At 39.3% G+C, this 19,077-nt stretch overlaps 2 protein-coding genes across 3 annotated transcripts; both read right to left on the bottom strand.

Annotated features, from left to right (window-relative positions):
• Positions 1 to 13,016: 13,016 nt before the first annotated feature.
• Positions 13,017 to 15,336, bottom strand: LOC130625451 (uncharacterized). The gene is made up of 2 exons (XM_057440552.1): positions 13,420 to 15,336; positions 13,017 to 13,326 (listed from the first exon to the last, which is right to left on the bottom strand). The coding sequence occupies exon 1, from the start codon at positions 15,329 to 15,331 to the stop codon at positions 13,628 to 13,630; it is 1,704 nt and encodes a 567-aa protein (XP_057296535.1). The 5' UTR covers positions 15,332 to 15,336; the 3' UTR covers positions 13,017 to 13,326; positions 13,420 to 13,627.
• LOC130625452 (uncharacterized) lies at positions 13,017 to 17,260 on the bottom strand. 2 transcript variants are annotated; one of them, XM_057440554.1, is made up of 2 exons: positions 15,340 to 17,260; positions 13,017 to 13,151 (listed from the first exon to the last, which is right to left on the bottom strand). In XM_057440554.1, exons 1-2 carry the CDS (start codon positions 16,709 to 16,711, stop codon positions 13,123 to 13,125), a joined length of 1,401 nt encoding a protein of 466 aa, XP_057296537.1. In that variant the 5' UTR covers positions 16,712 to 17,260; the 3' UTR covers positions 13,017 to 13,122. The 2 variants fall into 2 exon arrangements, with proteins under 2 accessions (XP_057296537.1, XP_057296536.1); XM_057440553.1 differs by having other exon boundaries at positions 13,017 to 13,489; positions 15,343 to 17,260.
• Between the last annotated feature and the right edge of the window lie 1,817 nt (positions 17,261 to 19,077).

The following is a 19,077-nucleotide window of genomic DNA, read 5'->3' as shown; positions in this document are numbered from 1 at the left end:
TGTGGAAAGCCATTGTTACTATAGAAATCCAAGTCTATTAATATGACAGATGCGCCCGAATCTATTAGCATTGGCGACTGCATGTCGTTTACTTTACCTCGAATAAAAGGATCCTCGGAGAATGGATCAGGATTCACGGGTCTAGCTTGACGGTTCTGTGGGATGTTGGACCTCCTAGCATAGTAGAGCGAGCTATGCTGTTCATGTGGGTTAGTAGGTGGATGAAGGCTTCTGTCTTCCCTGGGTTCTCTCTCACTCGATCTATGGTGTGGTGGTGGAGGGTAAGGTTCGTAATGTTGTGGTTGGTTCCCACGACTGTCGTGTGGAACCATTGCATTATTATGAATAGACTGAAATTGCCTATGCTCAAAGGGTGGCCCTTCGTAACGATTTTGATAGGGTGCCAAAATGAGAATTCCCAAAACGTTGTGGTGGGCTACCTCTTGAAGGATATCCTCGCCTTTCGGGATAAACCCGCTGCATGTGACCTACTCGTCCACATTGGTGGGAAGAAAGGTTCCATCCTAACTTTCTTTAGCCTATTTACCTCCTCACACAGACACGCTATTTTTCGGGAGGTGCCTACCGGGTCGATACCATCAACGGCATTTACAGTTTGTTGGGGCGCTGGTCTCGCAGCTTTGGCAAGCAGGTCTAAACGCACTAACAGCCTTTATTCTAACCGTTGTAGATCTCCTTCAAAGTGGAATGTATCCTCGGACGTGGCCTCCTTTAATTTTGCGAAGCTGACCGCCGCATCGTACTGTTGCGGTTGCTGAAGCCTAAGGCTATTTCTGAGTCTCAGTTTTAGACCTTTTATAAAGAGATGGAGTTTTGTGTCCTCTGTGACTACCATTTGATGATTTAGTCTTTCTAACTATCAATGTAGTCAGCCATGGGTCCTTCCTGCCGAAAGCTCTATAGTCTGGACCTGGTGGTCTATTGTTTGTCCTTTGAATTGTATTGCTTCTTAAGCGCTACAACTTCCTAATCTGCCTTGGTACGCGTGTTCAATCCGTTGTAGAAGATCCGTGCAGAGCTTCTTAAAAAGAGGGGCAACGCCTGCAGTCTCTTTTCAGGATCCCACCCATTATAATGTGTTACCATCTCAAAATTTTCCAGATAATCTACCACCTTATCCTATCACTCCCCGAAAATGAATTTGGTGTCATTTCTGCGACTGGTTTTCGTACCACGGCAGTTATCAAATCGCGAAATTGGTTCCCTTTTTCCACGAAGGAGATGTTTTCCTTTATGTCAAAAGGTTTGTTCAAATACGTTGAGGGTGGGGGACCATCCTCTCTTATATGGACATTATCCATTTCCCCCTTGGCACCCAAAAGCGAATGCAGTTGTTGAAAACTTTATGCGCAACTTAAAAGACTGCGAGCAACACAAGTAGAACAAACTTCCTAGAGGATAGCATTAAACAGATTTCTGCAACAATAACGAAACACACCTCATATGGCAACCAAAACAAGTCCAGCTGAAGTTTCATTACAACGTAAACCACGCCTTAAATTTCCAAGTTCACATCAGCCTATACAAAATAAACTAATAGACAACTTAAAAAGTAATGATTTGATAGGAAAGCAGAAAAGTAAGCATTAGATAGATACCTGTTCTCACGCTAAAACACATAATATTTCAGTGGGTAATTATATCATAGTAAAACAACCAAAACTTATTAAACTATCTGCTTATTACAACTACCATCCTTATCAAGTAACTTCAATTAAAGGAACCATGATCGCTGTGTCTTGTCCTAATCATTCTATCACCAGAAATATTTAACATTTCAAATTTGTATCCAAAGAAAATCAAACTATATTTAACCATGAAGATGACGATACCAGTGACGATGATGACATAATAGACAATGATACGAATCAAAACGATCAAAACGAAAATATGATCCCCAACAACAATCAAAACCAACGAAAAACGTACCCAAGACGAATATGTAATAAACCAAGATATTACCATGATGACCCCTAGTATTTGAATAAGTAAGGGGAAAATATTGTATAGTTGAACAATCGAGACAATGTATATTATACGTAAAGTAAATATGAGAGTCAGAGAGAGATCACGTTAGAGATAGAAGCACGTGAATTTCAGTATTTATAATACATAGTATCAAGGGCATCATTACACATTATTTGCCACAGAAAGAAGAAGTGTTTTTTCTGCTCCACAGATACCAGACACCCTTCAAATTAACAAAATCGTCAGGTGTACCAGAAAAAGATCCCTTATCTTGAGTGTTATAAACTCGCGTGCGCTCGTGTACCGTTTTTCATGCAGTAATAACATACGCAAGGCAACCAAATTGGATGTGTTTATAAAAAAAAATATTGTAACGAAAATCATTGTGCACTGTGCGGTTCCATGAAAATTGCTTATGGCAAAAGTTAACCTTTAGGGCACCTTTTGTCTGGGCTTTCTGGCCACTCAGTAGGCACAAGGTGGCTAGTTTTTTTGTTAGTAACTCTAACTCTAGGCTTTATTACCAAGCAAGGTTGCCATGTAGTTTAATATCACATAAGGGTCATATATCACAGTTTGCTTTGGTAGGGAGGGACGTAACTTAAAAACACCCTTGATTAGTCTGCCAGCGTCCTCGTTCTTACCAAAGCTTGTTCCCAGGTTCCCACAGCACAGCACAAATGGTGACCACAAGCTAACACTACAGGATCCCGAAAATCCTGTTCCTATTCCAGTCACCTGCACAGGTATCGTGGACTAAGTCCTATCAATCGCACCCGAGCGCCACAAGGCTGACCTAAGTCTGATACATGACACACTAGACAGCATGCACACTCACATGGCAAAACTTAGTCACTTGACAGACCCTAATGTCCCAGAGGGACCCAGTCTAGTCTTAATTCTAGCCCCAATGTTCCAGATAGAACTCTCGCTAACAAATCAGGTACTCAACAAGAGGGAGAAAGAATATCCATAACTGGTTTAAACCTGTGGTTTAGATCCACGCGCAAAAAGGGTACCAGAGAGCTAGCACAAGAGTACTGGCAACAGTCAACTATTGACTACAAAAAAGACAGCAAGGCCTCGGGACCAGATGTCACGCCATTAGTGGCACGTGCCGCCAAAGTGTTTTGGCAAAAACGCCTCGGGGTGATGTTCTAAAGAGGGAGTTAGAAACTACAGCTATTCCATCGACCTGCAACTTCCTACTTCCCAAAAGAACGAACAACGAAATCTGGAAAATGCCTTCTAACATTCACAAGTCAACTGACGTCAAGATGCATGACATACAAAACGAGCGCTCCGCATCAGTTACTCGAGAAATCTAGTGAGGCCAACATAGACACAAAGGATCCGCTAAAGGATGTAAGGACGCAATGAACCTAGCAGGTAAGACTCCCAAATGCTAAATCGGGTCAGACAAGACCTGATCAAGCCTTCGTTGTCGAAAGAGTACATAGCCTTAGCTACGGAAGTGGGAGAGGATTGTGAATGGTTGTGTAATTCCTCTTTCTGCGAAAGGCTTGAGAAGCCAAGAAAGGAGAACCAGCTCAAAACACTCCTGGAAAGAGGCTTAAAAAGAATATTCGAGCCTTCATCAAACAAAGAGCCTTCTTACAAGCCCCAGAAGAGCGAGTTTTAAACACTTTTGATATAATTGAGAGATATCATTTAGCTAAAGTGTCAAAATGACGCTTTATTTCACTTTGATTTACTGTCCAATTAGCAGCTGATGTACTTTTGTACGTTTTAAGGGCCAAATTAACTCATACGACTCAATTAAACATTGATATGGTTGATACGAACTTGTTATGTTAGGTTTAAATGCAAATTGAAAAAATTAAAAATTATGTCGGAAAGACAGATTAAAGATTTATAAGTATAAGCTATTTTTTACTAAAACTTCTTCTACATAATATTGAATAATATTTCCTTATGCTTTAATATATTTCTAACGTGAAAAATGAACATTGAATTCTAGTATCTGGCTAGAGTGTCTAACTTCAATACGTATTACATTGTGCTACATTGTTGTTATCTTAACCTCGTTTTCAAGTGATTTTTTGTCTGTTAACTTATTTTAGAACCACTTAAAAAAAGTGTTTTGTGTATTTTTCTTATTCATATATCTTCCAACTCATGAGAGTCTGAGGAAGTTTAACAAAGTCATTTATTCAACATTGGAACTATTTTGAGATATGTTGAAACTGTGAGTGAAAAACGTTGAAAATCAAGTTTTATCTGTGTTTTTTTAACACAGTTTTAACACAGGCACATATTTGCCTGTGTTTAAAACAAGTCCTTTTATAAATATTTCGAGATGTTTGGTTTTCTCAAGTATTCATAGGAAGGTTACTTATGAAGTTGAAAGATAAAACATGAATAGAATTAGTTTTTTTATTCAGTCGTTTTCCATCTATTGTCATTTCGACATAATACACATTTACACGAACTCCGATGATCGATGCACCCCCATATTGAAAGCGTAATCATTGAAACAACGGGAGGTAAGCAAACCATTTTTGCTTTGTTCCAAGCAGCGATGCAACAAAACAAATAAACTGTCATGGAACAGATTGTGTTTTGCATTTTGTAAATATTAATAAATTAATAAGTATAACTTGGTTAGTACATTCCGTGATGTCAATACATTGTACCGTGGTCGGATGTGGAATATCCTTTACATAGATGGAGAGAGGATATGTCCTGCACATGGCTTACTACACTCCTGATGTCCATGTGAAAAACCTTTTAGGTGAATTTAGTTTTTAATACTAGCTAATTTGAACAGTAGAAAAAGTCTCCAGGGATATTTTTAGGTTATTTTTACGCTTTTCCATCTTATTTAGACTATTCACATTCCCTAAGCCACACCGACAGAACTTCTACCGATACTGTGTGGAATCGAACCTGCAGACATAAGAAGAGACAGAAACATTCTTGAACTCCACAAACGTACCCTTTCTGACGGTCATATGATTGCCGACATAAGAACACAACCATTGTTGGACAACATGATAAAGAGTAGAATACCGCTATCAACCTGAATGCACTCACTAGCCCTTGAAAACGATTCCAGTTCTCCAAAATCATGGGCTGCAGCAACTTGGAAAACATGGTGGCGAGAATCGAACTTTCGACTCAAACAATTCATACCAGATCCGTCGGATAAGCCTAATGGTCACGACCTCGAGCGCCGACATAGGGTGTTGCTAAATCGTATCCGCTCAGGCTACGGAAGATATGCTAACTTCATGCATAGAATTGGATTAGTTGATAGCCCAAATTGCGTCTGTGGTGAAATTCAAACCCCACAACATGTACTGACATGCCAAAGAATTGATATCCGAGGCAATACCGGAACTGTTAATGATGATTTTCGTTCGTGGCTACGTGATAATACTATTTTAGATATATGATAGGATTTTATCATATGTTTTGGAATGTATATCTAGATTATCAGTGTCGTACTCTACTGTTCATACGCATATATATATATAAATTCCCTAATCAAGTAAAGAATGAAAAGAATAGAATTTCTTGGAAAAATTTAATTAGTCTAATGGATCTGAAATCTAAGAAGTTGTGGAGTCCTAAATTAAAATCAAGAGTTTGTTCAACTAATTTTGACAAAGGTTTTTTCCAGATTCAGTTTTAAATGTAAACTACCCATATGCAGACAAGAAAGTTAATAGATTGTTTTCAGAACGTTTGAAACGTAGAAAGCTTACTTATAAATCTGACATGCAGCAAATTTACTGAGATGCTACCGTTGTTCAACCCCCCCCCCCCCCCCACCTTACACAATGTTTCAGTTCCTCATTTTAAAAGGACATGGAAGGGCAAAGCAAATACTTTAGCCAAAAAGAGATGTAAATTTAAAAAATCACCCATTAAACTCGGTCGTAAAACGAAAATCTCTACTAAAGATCAACTGCTGTTGACACCCATGAAAATCAGACTTGGTCTTACTGAACAAGACTTACAGGTTTAATGTCTGCACAACTAACTTCGAGTACATTCATCACTTGGTGCAAAGTGCTGTCTAGTATTTTCATAAGCCTAATTTTGTCCCAGATGAAGGTCAATTAAACTTCACTAGACCAGAAAGATTTGACCGTGTCAAAAGTGTTTCACAAATAATCGATTGTTTCAAATGTTTCATTGAAACTCCGAAAGCTCCTGATCTGCAGAAAAGAAAATAATTTACAGGTAAGGTACAGGTGAGGTGGCAAGCCACCGCAATGATGAACTTAACCTGTTAGGTCTTTGGAAATAAGCTAGAGGTTGTACTCCTCTAGAGAAAATGCCTCTAAAAGCCCAATTCTCCCTTTTTCATGGAATAAATTAAAGAAATAAAAAAATATAAAGGGCAAAACACATTTGAAAAGGTGAACAGAACTTTAACCAAGGGCAAGTAGGTTTCGACCCATATTTCTGAACCTAAGTACCCTGGATGTCTAGCTGGGTCAACTTGAAGAGGTCGTTTCATAAATGAATTGAAATACTTTATTCCACCATCTCTGATTTTATGAAACAGAAATCTATAACACTAATAATGTGGTGGTAGACATCTTGTACGTGCCCACAAATAAATAAATTATAAGCCTCTAAAGATTTGTACGCTTTCAAAGACTCTTGAGTAAATTCATTGGGAGAGAGGAAATAATTTACAAAGAGGTGGCTAGCCACTGCAATGATGAACTCAACCTGTTAGGTCTTTGGAAATAAGCTAGAGGTTGTACTCTAAATAGTGCTCCATATCTCTCCATCCCATGTTTGGAAGGTTAAAAACATCACAGTCCCAATTTTGTAAAGAACATGGGTTGGGTGATTTACTTCCATCTTTTAATATAAGTTTTTTATCACATATTTTTTTGTTTTCTTCGTCAAGTTTTCAAAATATTCGCTCGCCATCTTCTCCACGTGCTTTTTTAAGAAGCAGGAATAAACAACGTCGCATAAAGTTGTGCGCCATATTTGTTTATGATTTGCCTGCCAGTTTGCGCAAAAGCCCAGGACCGAATATTGGGAAACCCGTCTATAGGAGAAGGAAGTGTATCATAGGTTGCGCCAATGCAGAACACAGTTAGACTTTGCATTAGCCGCAATAAAACAGTTTTGCTACACGATTTTGTGTATTATTTACAAGTTTCCAATTCTAATAAAAGAGACAGCAGTCCAGTGGAACTAGTGGATGAATAAATAAAATATTAAAACATATTTCCAGCTAATTAACTAGAAGGGGCAAATTAGATATAGTTGTAACGATTTTGGAGACATCCAATTTGAGCGCCTGAAATACGGAGATGAAAACTGCTTTAATTCTTGTAACTATGGATAGGGAAAAATGTGGTGGCAATGTTTTCTGACCCAACTATGGACACCGGCCCAAGTTTGGACGCGGGACTTGAGGATTGTGCAAGGGCGCGAAGCGCCCGCAGTGCAATCCCGATTTTATAAATAAAATCGAAGCCAACGATCTAATACTGGATAAACGCCCTTTCACGCCTTGAGTAAGAAAGTCATTATGAATACATACTGCAGGACCTTCGATTTTATTTTATATCAGAGTTGACTTGATACTACAAACATAAAATCGCTTATGAGCCAATTCAGAAACTTGATTTTGGCATGGGAATGCAAAAGAACATAATGAAAGAAAGTTTGTTTATATTTTCACAAATAAAGTATACAGATTATGTACTGCCGCGACCACGATTTCCACGGTATGCACCACGAAAAGAACCTCTGCCTGAAATATAAATAAAAGTAAATAAATAAATGACGAGGTGGCTGTGAAGCCTGGGTGGGTGGGCAGTATTAGATCGTTGGCTTCGATTTTATTTATAAAATCGGGATTGCACTGCGGGCGCTTCGCGCCCTTGCACAATCCTCAATTTCATTGCATAAAATCTCCGCCCGATCTAATACTGGATAAACGCCCTTTCAGGCCTTGAGGCTGAAAGTCATTACTCAGGACCTCTGTTCAAAGCGTCAAGACAGCAGACTCGAATATTTCAGGTTCAACTAGGATCTCCTTTCTATAGTTTCTTTCAAAAGTTGTAGAAGTAGTCCAGTGACCTTTTTTCAATATTTCGGTCATAGGTACGCCCTGTACTACTGCCTTGGAGGAGGAAGCAGATCTAGTGGAATGCCCCTTGAACGTACTGGTATCTATGCCAGATAGAGTGAGGACTTCTAAAATCCACCTTGAAATTGTACAAGGTTTAACCGCTTTATGAGGTTTCACAAAGCTCAAAAGGAGTTGAAAATTTTCACCTCTCCAGGGAGAGCTCCTCTCTAGATAAACATCAATGTGATTGCAAACACATAAATTAAGATCTTCTTTGAAATGCATAAACTTCAAGGGAGGACGAGGCTTACGTTGCTTGGCTGTTTTAGTAGGCTTGCCAAAATGAAATGAATAACCAGAATGGTGTTTAACTAAATATCTGACGTCCAAATAGGCCACTTCATGAGCCCTAGCAGCGGAAGTCAAAGCTAATAGCGTTGTCAATTTCAAAGTTAACATTTTGTCAGAAATGTTCTGCAGACTAATTGATGACAAAAATGTCACTACTCTTTCCACATCCCAAATGAAAGTATATTTAGGTTGAGGAAACCGCTGATTGTGAACACCTGCCAAAAGAGAAGATACCAAAGGATGTTTACCCACAGCAACCCCATCTATGGGCTCATGGTAAGCAGAAATAGCTGATCTATACCCAGCAATTGTGCTATGTTCTAAACCCTCGTGAAAAGAGTCAGATAAAAATTCGATTACAAAATTTATAGCACATCAAACGGGATCAACTTGTTGTCTACGACACCAGCTACTCCACTTATTCCAGGCCGACTGGTAATGGGAGATTGTTCCAGACCTTCTGGATGCTGTGATAAGATTGGAAGCTTTCTGCGAAATTCCAATTGTTTCGAGACTTCCCCTGAAACTGTCCAAGCCACTAACTGAAGAGTTCGATTTTGAAGAAGCGGGTGGTTTTGTCCCTGTGGGTTTGACAATAAATCCTTTTTCAGAGGTAAAAGTATCGGCTTTTGTACAGATAAGTGGAGTAACTGAGGATACCAGGTTTGTGTTTGCCAGGCTGGATCAATAACAATTAATGTCGCACAGTCGTACTGGACCTTCCATAACACATTTCCTATTAGGCAAAATGGAGGGAAGGCGTAACCTCGGATATGTTTCCAACATGCCTGAAATGCATCCTGTCCCTTGCTGTATGGGTCTATTTTCCAGGCATAATACAGGGGCACTTGATGAGTCAATCTTGAAGCAAACAGGTCTATGCACGGAGTTCCCCTTGCTTTGCACAGCGCCAGAAACACATTCCGATTCAACATCCATTCGCTTGAGTCTCTCATATTCCGTGACATTAAATCTGCTTCCACATTGAGCTTTCCTGGGAGGTACTCCACAGTAATCGTGATCTGGTGGTCCAGAAGATACCTCCAGATCTCCCGAGTCACTTTGTTCAATGGTTCGCTTCGAGTGCCACCCATCTTCTTGAGATAGGTTAGTGCCACAATGTTGTCCATCTGAATGTGAATGGACAGAGCTTCTGGGTGTAACCGATGAAATGAAAGTATTGCTAGTTTTGCCGCTTTCAATTCTAGAACATTTATATGCAGGTTTTTCTCCGAAGCGGACCATTGACCTCCTGTTTTCTTGCCATTGCAGTAAGCCCCCCACCCCTGAAGGGATGCATCCGATGATATTACGAGTTGAGGAGGACATGACATCAGACACCGCCCATTTGACAACTGTAGGTTCTGGCACCACCAATTGAGCTCCCCTTTCACGTCCTGTGTCAGTGTTATCAAAGAGTCGTAACTTCCCTTGGCAGACAGCTCTAAAATTTGTTTGTCTTTGCATAGCTCTGTATTGCAGGGGTGCTGGAAGTACCGCCACTGCTGATGAAGAAAGAAGACCTATCACCTTCATCAGATCCCTTACTGAGACCTTTGATGCAGACAATAGACCTTTGCACTTGGACAATATTTTTTCCATCTTCTCCCGAGGTAAACCCAGTTTCAAATTGTCGGATTCCACCTCTACTCCCAGAAATTGAATTAAATGTGTTGGTTGTAACACGGATTTTTTCAGATTTATTGAGAATCCTAGATGTTGAAGAATGAAAATCAAAGTGTCGCGTGCCATCTCTGCCTTTTGGGCTGTCTCGGCCAGGATTAAACAATCGTCTAGATAAATGATGAGGCGGACATTTAGTCGTCTCAACATTGCTATTGGAACCTTCATCAATTTTAAAAAAATTCTTGGAGCAGGTCCTAGACCGAAACAGAGGCACACAAACTGGTAAATCTTTTGTCTCCATTGAAACCTTACATATTTCTGAGAGCGTTGGTGAAGAGGAACTGAAAAATAAGCATCTTTCAGGTCTATTTTGCACATGTAGTCCCCTTTCTTCAAGAGCTCCTTCAACAGACCCAAGGTTTCCATCTTGAAGTGCTCGTATGGAATGTTCTGATTCAATTTTTTTAGATTTATGACCGGTCTGTACCCCCATCCTTCTTGGGAACCAGAAATAGCGAGCTTAGAAACTGGTTCCGACCTGGGGAAGCAACCCTCTTTATGGCCCCTTTGGCTAACATTTCCTGAACCTCTTTTTCTACTAGAGTCTCCTCCTCTGCTGTTAACTTGGGAGGACGAGGAGGATGAGTTTGTTGAGGAACTGACAGAAAAGGCACTTGGTACCCTTGGACCCATTAAAGAATCTCTGGATCCTGAGTCAGAACCTCCCAATTCTGAATATAAAAGCTTAGCCTCCCTGCCTGAGATAAATTCGGTTGCAGTACTTGTGGAAACAAGTCTCTTACTAAAGGATGAACCTTTGTCAAGAAAAGAGGCTCCTCGACCTTTGAACACACAACAGGTACTGAAATTGAAGGAAGTAGTTTTACCTCTGTTTTGGTTGCTTCCTTTCCACAGGTTGTTCCCCCTGCCTCGCCCTTGAAACAGGGGGCCTTTCCGAAAGGGCCGATTGCCTGAGAAACCTGATGATGATGAAGCTCCTCTGGAGGAAGAAGTTGATGTCCGTGGTGATTTTAATCCGGTGAAAATGCCTTCAGATTTTTTTTTAAGGCTTTGCTATCTTTGATCATTTTTGATTCAAAAGCGTCACCGAACAAACAATCATTGTCTGCCGCATCTAATTCTTTAGATTGGTTTTTCAAGATATCCTTCACTTTAGTAGTTGAATCAATCAAAGTCGATAACACATTCTCCCTTCTGTGGTAAGCCATAGAATTGTGGGTTTAAGCCAATAGAAGAATCGTTTGTTCAAATAAGTTCGACACTTCTTTCAGAGCCTCGTCTTTGGGATTCTGCTCTCTTTCTGAATCCATCATGGCCCAAATTTTGGACAGCGGTCCAAAAACCAAATGCAATTTGTGGTGGACATTTTTGAATGCTTTTTCCATCTTTAATGTGGAATACTTAGAATTGTCCTGTAATAGTATCTTTATGTAGGAATCCAATTCTGGTACCTTCCGTATATTTGAAGGCACTGGGTTTTGAGCAAGAACTTTTTCCTTCACATCCTTGTCTGGTATGTGGGATTTCATGTATTTGTGGACGTAGTCGCACAAAGCAGCTGGTAACTCCCATGAATCATGGGAATCATCGTCGAGCTCGAACCGTGCTCTTTTAGCAGAGGGTTCCTCGACATGCTCTTCATCTCTCTGGGTATCACCGGGCGGAACCTCGGGATCCACAGTGTTGTCGTGATCAATTCTATGATACAAACGTTTAAACATCATCAAAATCGGAAATTATGACGATATGCATTCCTCTTATAGCCGAGGATAACAAAATAGTACTATCTCTTACCAAACACGGAATGAATGAAGAGATATTTGTGGATTTAAAATTCAAAATATGAAAGAAACTTGAAGCGTCCATCTTAATTAGCGTGAATTGGCGAAAGAGGTCCTCAGTAATGACTTTCAGCCTCAAGGCCTGAAAGGGCGTTTATCCAGTATTAGATCGGGCGGAGATTTTATGCAATGAAATGACCCATCTTAAGACGGCACGGCACGTCAGAAGACAGGTCGGTGCGTTCGCAGTTGGGATGACACATCTATTGACGGCCCAGGACCAACTTTGCACAATTGTATGCAAACCCGTCTTAAGTTGGTACAGGACCAACTCACGGCTGTTTCAGCGCGGACAAAAATGGCCTGCGGAAAAAAAACAATATACCCCGTCAGCAAAAACAGGATATCTCAAGAACGAAATAAGATTTTTACATTCTGTAAAAAGGATATTAATCTTGGATAAATTGTCCATATTAGCAATAAAATTTTTTTTCGGACACTTGTCCGAAATTGCTCAATTTGGGCCAAAATGTCAAAAAACGTCCCCAAAATCGTAACTTAAAGAGACTTCTTCCACAATATTTGGAAAATTAGGGCAGGATAAGATGTTTTTTACGATCCATAGGTTAGAGGGAATATTCAGGATAAAAGTAATTAAATTTTTATACTGTCCGAAATCGTCCAAAGGTATTTTTTGGGGCCAAATAAGCTAAATTTACGAAAAACAGCTAACAGTGCCATATTTCAACTTAAAGGTCGGTTCAATTTGGCGAGAATCCTTATCGTTTCTAGCCCTGAGACATTCTAAAGTGTACTAAATGAAATTATGATGTGTCCGAAAGTGTCCAAATTGATATTTTGGGCCTTTTTGGGCCAATTATCAGAAATCTTAGGAAAAAAACCATTTAGGACCACGGTTACTGTTATAAGTTCGTTTGCTGGGTTTGGAAAGCTTATTGTTTCCAGTCTAGAGTGCCTTTAATGAAATTATGATCCGTCCAAAACTGTCCGAATTGACGTTTTGGGACCAAATACGTGAAAAACGCTATTTTTCATACAAATTTAATTGAAAAGCTTAATTTAACAGGTGAAAAGAACTAATTGTTTTAATCCTGAGGCGTTTTTAAGTTAAAAATATAACATGTCCGAAACTGTCCGAAAAAGTACTAGTCTTGTATAGTGTACAAAATATATAATTTTTCAAAAATTTACAGAACTTTTTTGTAAATAAAATATTTTTTAATTTATACAATCTAAATATATATACATTGTAATAATTTAATCTTCGAAGTCTTCCATGCAGAAATCTAAATATAAAATAAGAGTCTAATTATTTCTAGATTATAAAGAGACAGTATTTGCAAGTACAAAAGCAACAGTGAGCCAGCCAATGGATTTATAGTGTTACCTTGTGCAGAATACTTTGATGATCATAATACTAATTCTAAACTTTGTAAAAGGAACTGAACTTGTTTACTGGAACTAAAGAGAATACAATCTACATCATTGTAACTATCTTTTATGATATAAAATAAATATATCTTCAGATGGATTAATAGCGTAGAAATCACTTACTGTTTGTAGAAAACTTTGATCGTAATACTAATTTTAAACTTTGAAAAGGAACTGAACTTGTTTACTGGAACTAAAGGGAATAAAAACTACATCATTGTAACTATCTTTCATGATATATAAATAGATATATATTAACTCTCTTAATTTATATATATATAGTATATACATTTAAATAAAATATAAACAGGAACATAAATTTACACATTTATTATTTACAGTGGCCACAACAAGGACACTTACCCTTCCTATAAAAACTTTTCTGTCCGTTCCCCTTGCAAGGAACACACACACGCTCTACCCCTATCTGAAGCTTCCTATTGGCCTTGCTCCACAATTCCTGACGTTGCAGTAACAACGTTAGCTTCAGGTCCTGATCTCGAACCCCGTACAACTGTCTTACTTCCTTATTGACTGAGTTGTGCAAGCTCTCACCCTCCTCTTCACTCAAAAGTCCTAAAGTCCGATGCATTTTTGCAAATCGTGGCACATCAAAAACTAACTCATGTAGTTTGCGTGTAATAGTCTCCTCAGGAAAGTGTTTTGGAAAGGCCTCACCAAATGAATTACAAAATCTCTCTAAGGCATCTATTTCGGGATCGGTTAAAAATCGTTTACAAAAAAGAAGTGGTTGAATCTGATTAAATAAACCAAACACACAGAGAAATCGTTCGTGAAGATCTGCATTGTCAGCAATCACCTCACAAAGTCGAGCATGATTTCTCAGAACAACTTTGCAATGATTGCCAACAAATACATTACCATGGTATGCTTGTCGTGCAACCTTGATGTCATCAAGGCATTGGAGAAGTTGCTTCTCCCGATGTCCCATGGTTTCTTCACACTTAGTCTGAAGGACCTTACACCTAAGTTCCAATTCTAAAATGGAATCGTCAAGAGTAACACGGCGTTCCCTTAGATCATCAATTCTCTTTTCCAAATGTGGATGAAGATCTAATCGACCTATTCCTGAACATTTTAGGCACGTAAATCTCTCAAGAGTTATCTCTTCAGATTCCCCAAACAATTCACAAACTTGATGTGACCATTTTTCACATGTGTCACATAATACCCAATTAACATCAGTATCAAACCTTGTTATTAAGCAAACCTCTGCAGCGCACGATCCAAAATCTTTATTTACTGCAAACCTTTTTTTTCCTGAGGAGTTTTTAGAGATGTTTTCAAGTTCACCAAAATCATGTCTTAGCCCTGCACTTAACCTGTCTGTCAAATTGGCCAGGTCTACGTATTCACCCCCTAATTGCCTTAAGGATTGTTCGCTCTCCCGCAGCTCTACGCTTTTCGTCACCCATTCAATATTATCGGACCTATCGCTGGGCATATCGTCGCATGCATCCAACCTGCGCACACACTTCAACAACAGCTCATACAGCTTAAGGGTGATGCCTAATACAATATGCAAAACGGGTGGAACGACTCTGCTTAGATCCGTAATAGGAAAAATGACATCACCCACAATAGATTCATGATACTTACCAGTTTTTCTTAAACCACCAGTGCGATCCTCGGCCAAGTTTTCAAAGTAACTAGCCTCAAGATCTTTAACAGTTCTACGAGCTATGTCACAATGAAAAGGCGTGTGAGGTAACCCACGGTGGTTTTGAAGGTGAGTTAATTCAACATAGTCCTTTACACTAGGGTACGAAGCAGACGAACCCTGGTGACCAAGAACATCATCGATGAAATGAAAATCACCTCCAAGAAAAACCTTAACCTTATGCCTATCCATACGGAATTCTGACTGCTGCATTTCTATAATCACATCACGAAAGGGTCGTAGAACACGGGCCATGTTCTGACGACAATCTGAAGCCTGATACAAACAAAACATATGTACATCATAAACAGAACCAGAAGAAACACTATTAACAAATTCAAAGTAAAATTTCATGTGCTTACCACCTTTGTCCCCTCCAAAAACAATCCAAATATCTCCACCAAAGTCATCAAAACGCACATGATTACGTGTCTTAAGATCTACAAAAACATCAGTAACATATTGTTTCAAGTCAGTGACCCTTAGTACAGGAGTAGGCGAGCAGGAAGAATCATCCGCACTAGCAAAGAGATCAACTAGCTTCACAGAAACAGTGTTCTCATTTGCATGTTTTGTCAGCTTCACTTGCTCAACTCTCATCTTGGGCTCAGATGGCAAAATAGGAGCACCAAGATTTGTTAAAACACACCTTAACCTACGAAATGCAGCAGTGGGCATCCTTAAAAGGCACCTTAGTTGGACAGCATCAGAGGGAGACAGAGGTTTGATAATACCTGACATCTCTGCAGCTATATGTGCAAGAGACGGGATCTTCTGCAGCAGATTCATCAAAAGCATCGAAACTTCTTCCACCTTCCCATCACCTGAAACGAAACTAAGCACGCGCATGCACAGGTTGGATCTCCTACGCAGCTCGCGTTGTGACAATTCTGAGTTGGACTTACCACGCCTGCCTAAGTTGACAAAAGTAGTCTTATGTTTAAGGGGACCTCCATCTTTTGTTATAAAAATACCTTCAAATATGGAGGAATTTTCGGCCTCATACGACTTAACAAAAATGAGATCGTGGTCATCTCTCCCACTACAACGACACAAAGAAGCTTTAGCCTGAAAAGTAGACTGACGTAGACCCTTGATAGTTTTTGAGGCTGTCGCGAACTTTTTTTGCGTGGATGCTAACTTATTAGAAATTTCCGTGAGATACACGTCCTTACCCTTCAAAGTGCCACTAACCTGGCCTAAATGAGACTGCAAGGTCTCATTCCTATCCCGCAAAGTCTGAAACTCAGCTTCAAGTTTACTTAACCGAGACGTTAAGTCATCAATTTTTTCCACCAACTGGCCATTTTCAGCAGATAACTGCTGATTCCTATTTAAAAAATCTTGAAGCCTTGTTTCATATCTGATTCTTTCAGTAGCGAAGGGATCGGGAGATGGTGGATTTGGCGCGCGCGACAGTTGTACGGTCGGGAAAAAAGGCAAATCTTTGTTTCTGATTTTTGAATCTTTTTTTAACATGTTTTTTCTACACATCTTAGCCAAATTTTTAAATGTATTAAAAGGAGGCAAATCAAAACCTACTGGGAGCAAAAGCTGTACAAAACTATACAAAACTAAAAAACTCTGGCTAAATTTATTAAGTAAAGCAAAAATTACACCATTTGTAATTTTTTTTGGATCCCCCACCCTAGTTACAGAAGGAAAATTTTCCTTAAAAATCCAGGAATCCTCCCACCCAATGGAACTCAAGTATTCCTTCTGTTGAGATCCCATACCCAGTTGTTAGTTAAAAAGAACTTTGAAGGGAAAAAAAGACAAACTTCACACACACAAAAAGAACACACAACAATAACAATATAAACAACAGATGATAAAAACAACGAGAATAACACGTAACTAAATATTTACGACAATTCAAAAAAGACAGGCACCTTCAAAGTTTGAGGAATTAAACAGGGATATTCCCAATAAAAAAGAAGAATCACTTAGCTGGTTTTGATCTGCCGTCCCGCTCAAAAAGAATTATATTAACAGCGTGCGTTTGTATATAGCAACGCTGTCTCGATTGTTCTGCCATTTTTATTTTTATCCGTACTCGGAACTGTGTCTCCATTTTGGGCTATCGAGGACGTGATAAACACGGTGTTTCCGTAATTCTGTAACGAAAACCATAACAACAAATCATTTGATGCCAACAGTCTGGATCTATTATAGCTATAGATACTACTTATTTGAACAAAAAAGGGATCATATTACATTGTATTGCCGTGCACCACTTTTCCAACTTTATCCACTCTTTTTTAGCGCTAAACAAAGACTTTAACTTAAGTTGATGATGAGGTGACAAAACAGCTAGCTGTAATGATATTTCTTGTCTAATGACAGCTGGTTCTACTATAGTTTGAGGTTGCAACCCTCTAGAGATTTTTCAAAAAAGCAAAATCCCCCTTTTTGCAAGGATTTCCTAAAAACATTGACCGTAAAAGGCAGAAAAATACAACAGCGACAGAACACAACACTAAAAAATAAATATTAAAGCAATTCAAAATGAATTGAATAGGTACAAATAAGACAAATAAAACTTATCATAACGTGAATATCCTTAAACGGATAAATTTAAAATTATTCTTTAGAGAATGTGTTTAAGAAGCAAACAACTATCTGCGCGCCAGGACTTGTGACCCTGGCTGTAGCTTTCCACATGTGTTATGGAGCTCCAACACTCAGCCTTACACAGATAATTGTTGCTGTGGACCTGCCTAATGACAGTACCAGCCTGTCATAACTGGGGTAATATGCGTGGGCGTAACACCACGAAGACCAGATAAGAAAATGTAACCCCCTTGCAAAGCTTCTTCTAAAATGACTAAGGGCAGCAGGATTGTCAATCCTGAAAGCAAAGTGAGCAAACTCTGCCTCCCTACTGGACTGGGGTAATAAGTGGGATCGTTAAACCCAAAGACAAGATATGATATCAAGCCCCCTTGCTGTGCTTCTTACATTGTCTCTATACAAAGAGAGGAGTGAGCAAAATCCGGTTTCACGGTGCACTGACCAACATAAATCAGCTGGGGTAAATAAAACCGCTAGGGTCATGGATTCCCTCCCCCATTTGTTGTGTGACATACAAATAAGCTAACTTCTGGAAAAGAAAAGTATGTATGACGAAGAATTATTCAAGTGGAATGTGTCTACTTGAGAAATACAGCGATCGTTGCATTTGAACCAGGTGTTTTGTTGGTCCTTAATGAAGGCCCAGTAATGATCTGCTTTTAATGTACCTGAGTGGTTAATGGTAGCAACCAAGTTATACTTGTTGTTGAAAGACACATCGTCAGTTGGGTGAGATGCTACCTTTAAGACATGATGTTTTTTAGGCAAGCAATTGACTAACTTGTTGTCTTTAAAAGAAGACCCATTTACTGATGTGTATCTTAACAATTGTACAACAAGGAAGTCGCCGCAATTAGAAATCTGAGTTACAATTGTGGCCTCTTGATGCGATGAACACTGGGGGCAGAACCACTTGTTGTCACCTAGAAGTTCTTGAGGTTGTAAAAATTTGTTAAAAGAGTCTGCTATTGACTTACACGTTGGTAAAATTAAAATTGAATCCTTTTGCTCCCTGGAAGTGGAGAAACAACAGGAGTTGCATGACGTTGTTGTGGTCACAGTTACAGACAGTAGATTGTCAACCAAAGGGGAAGATCCAATAATTTCGTCAAAAACAACTTGAAGGATCTCGGGCACATCTTGTTGGTGATTGTGATAAAACGCGTTATTGTTAAGAGCATGCATTCTGTTTTGCAGTGCTCGTAAGAAATTGGAAGGATCAATTGGTGAACGAGAACGATTCAGTAGTGACATATTTAGGACTATAGACTTTACTAGAGGAGATGACAAAGAGGACTCTGATGGTAATTGAGACCAAAGTCTTGGAAGAACCGGTAATGCTTGCAAAATGGAGTTTGCGTAGCATATGTTCCCCTTGTTTATCAAACCAGCGTGAACGATGCTCACCTTTTGTTTAAGTTCCTGGCTAAGGTTATGGTGTTCCGTGGGTTTTGGCATGTCAGAGATGGCCGAAGATGGACTTTTAATGGATTTGGTAACAGACGAGGATTTTTCATGAGGTATAC

The sequence above is a fragment of the Hydractinia symbiolongicarpus genome, chromosome 14, assembly GCF_029227915.1.
Source record: "Hydractinia symbiolongicarpus strain clone_291-10 chromosome 14, HSymV2.1, whole genome shotgun sequence".
NCBI lineage: Eukaryota > Metazoa > Cnidaria > Hydrozoa > Anthoathecata > Hydractiniidae > Hydractinia > Hydractinia symbiolongicarpus.
This window is presented reverse-complemented; position numbering and strand designations above follow the sequence as displayed.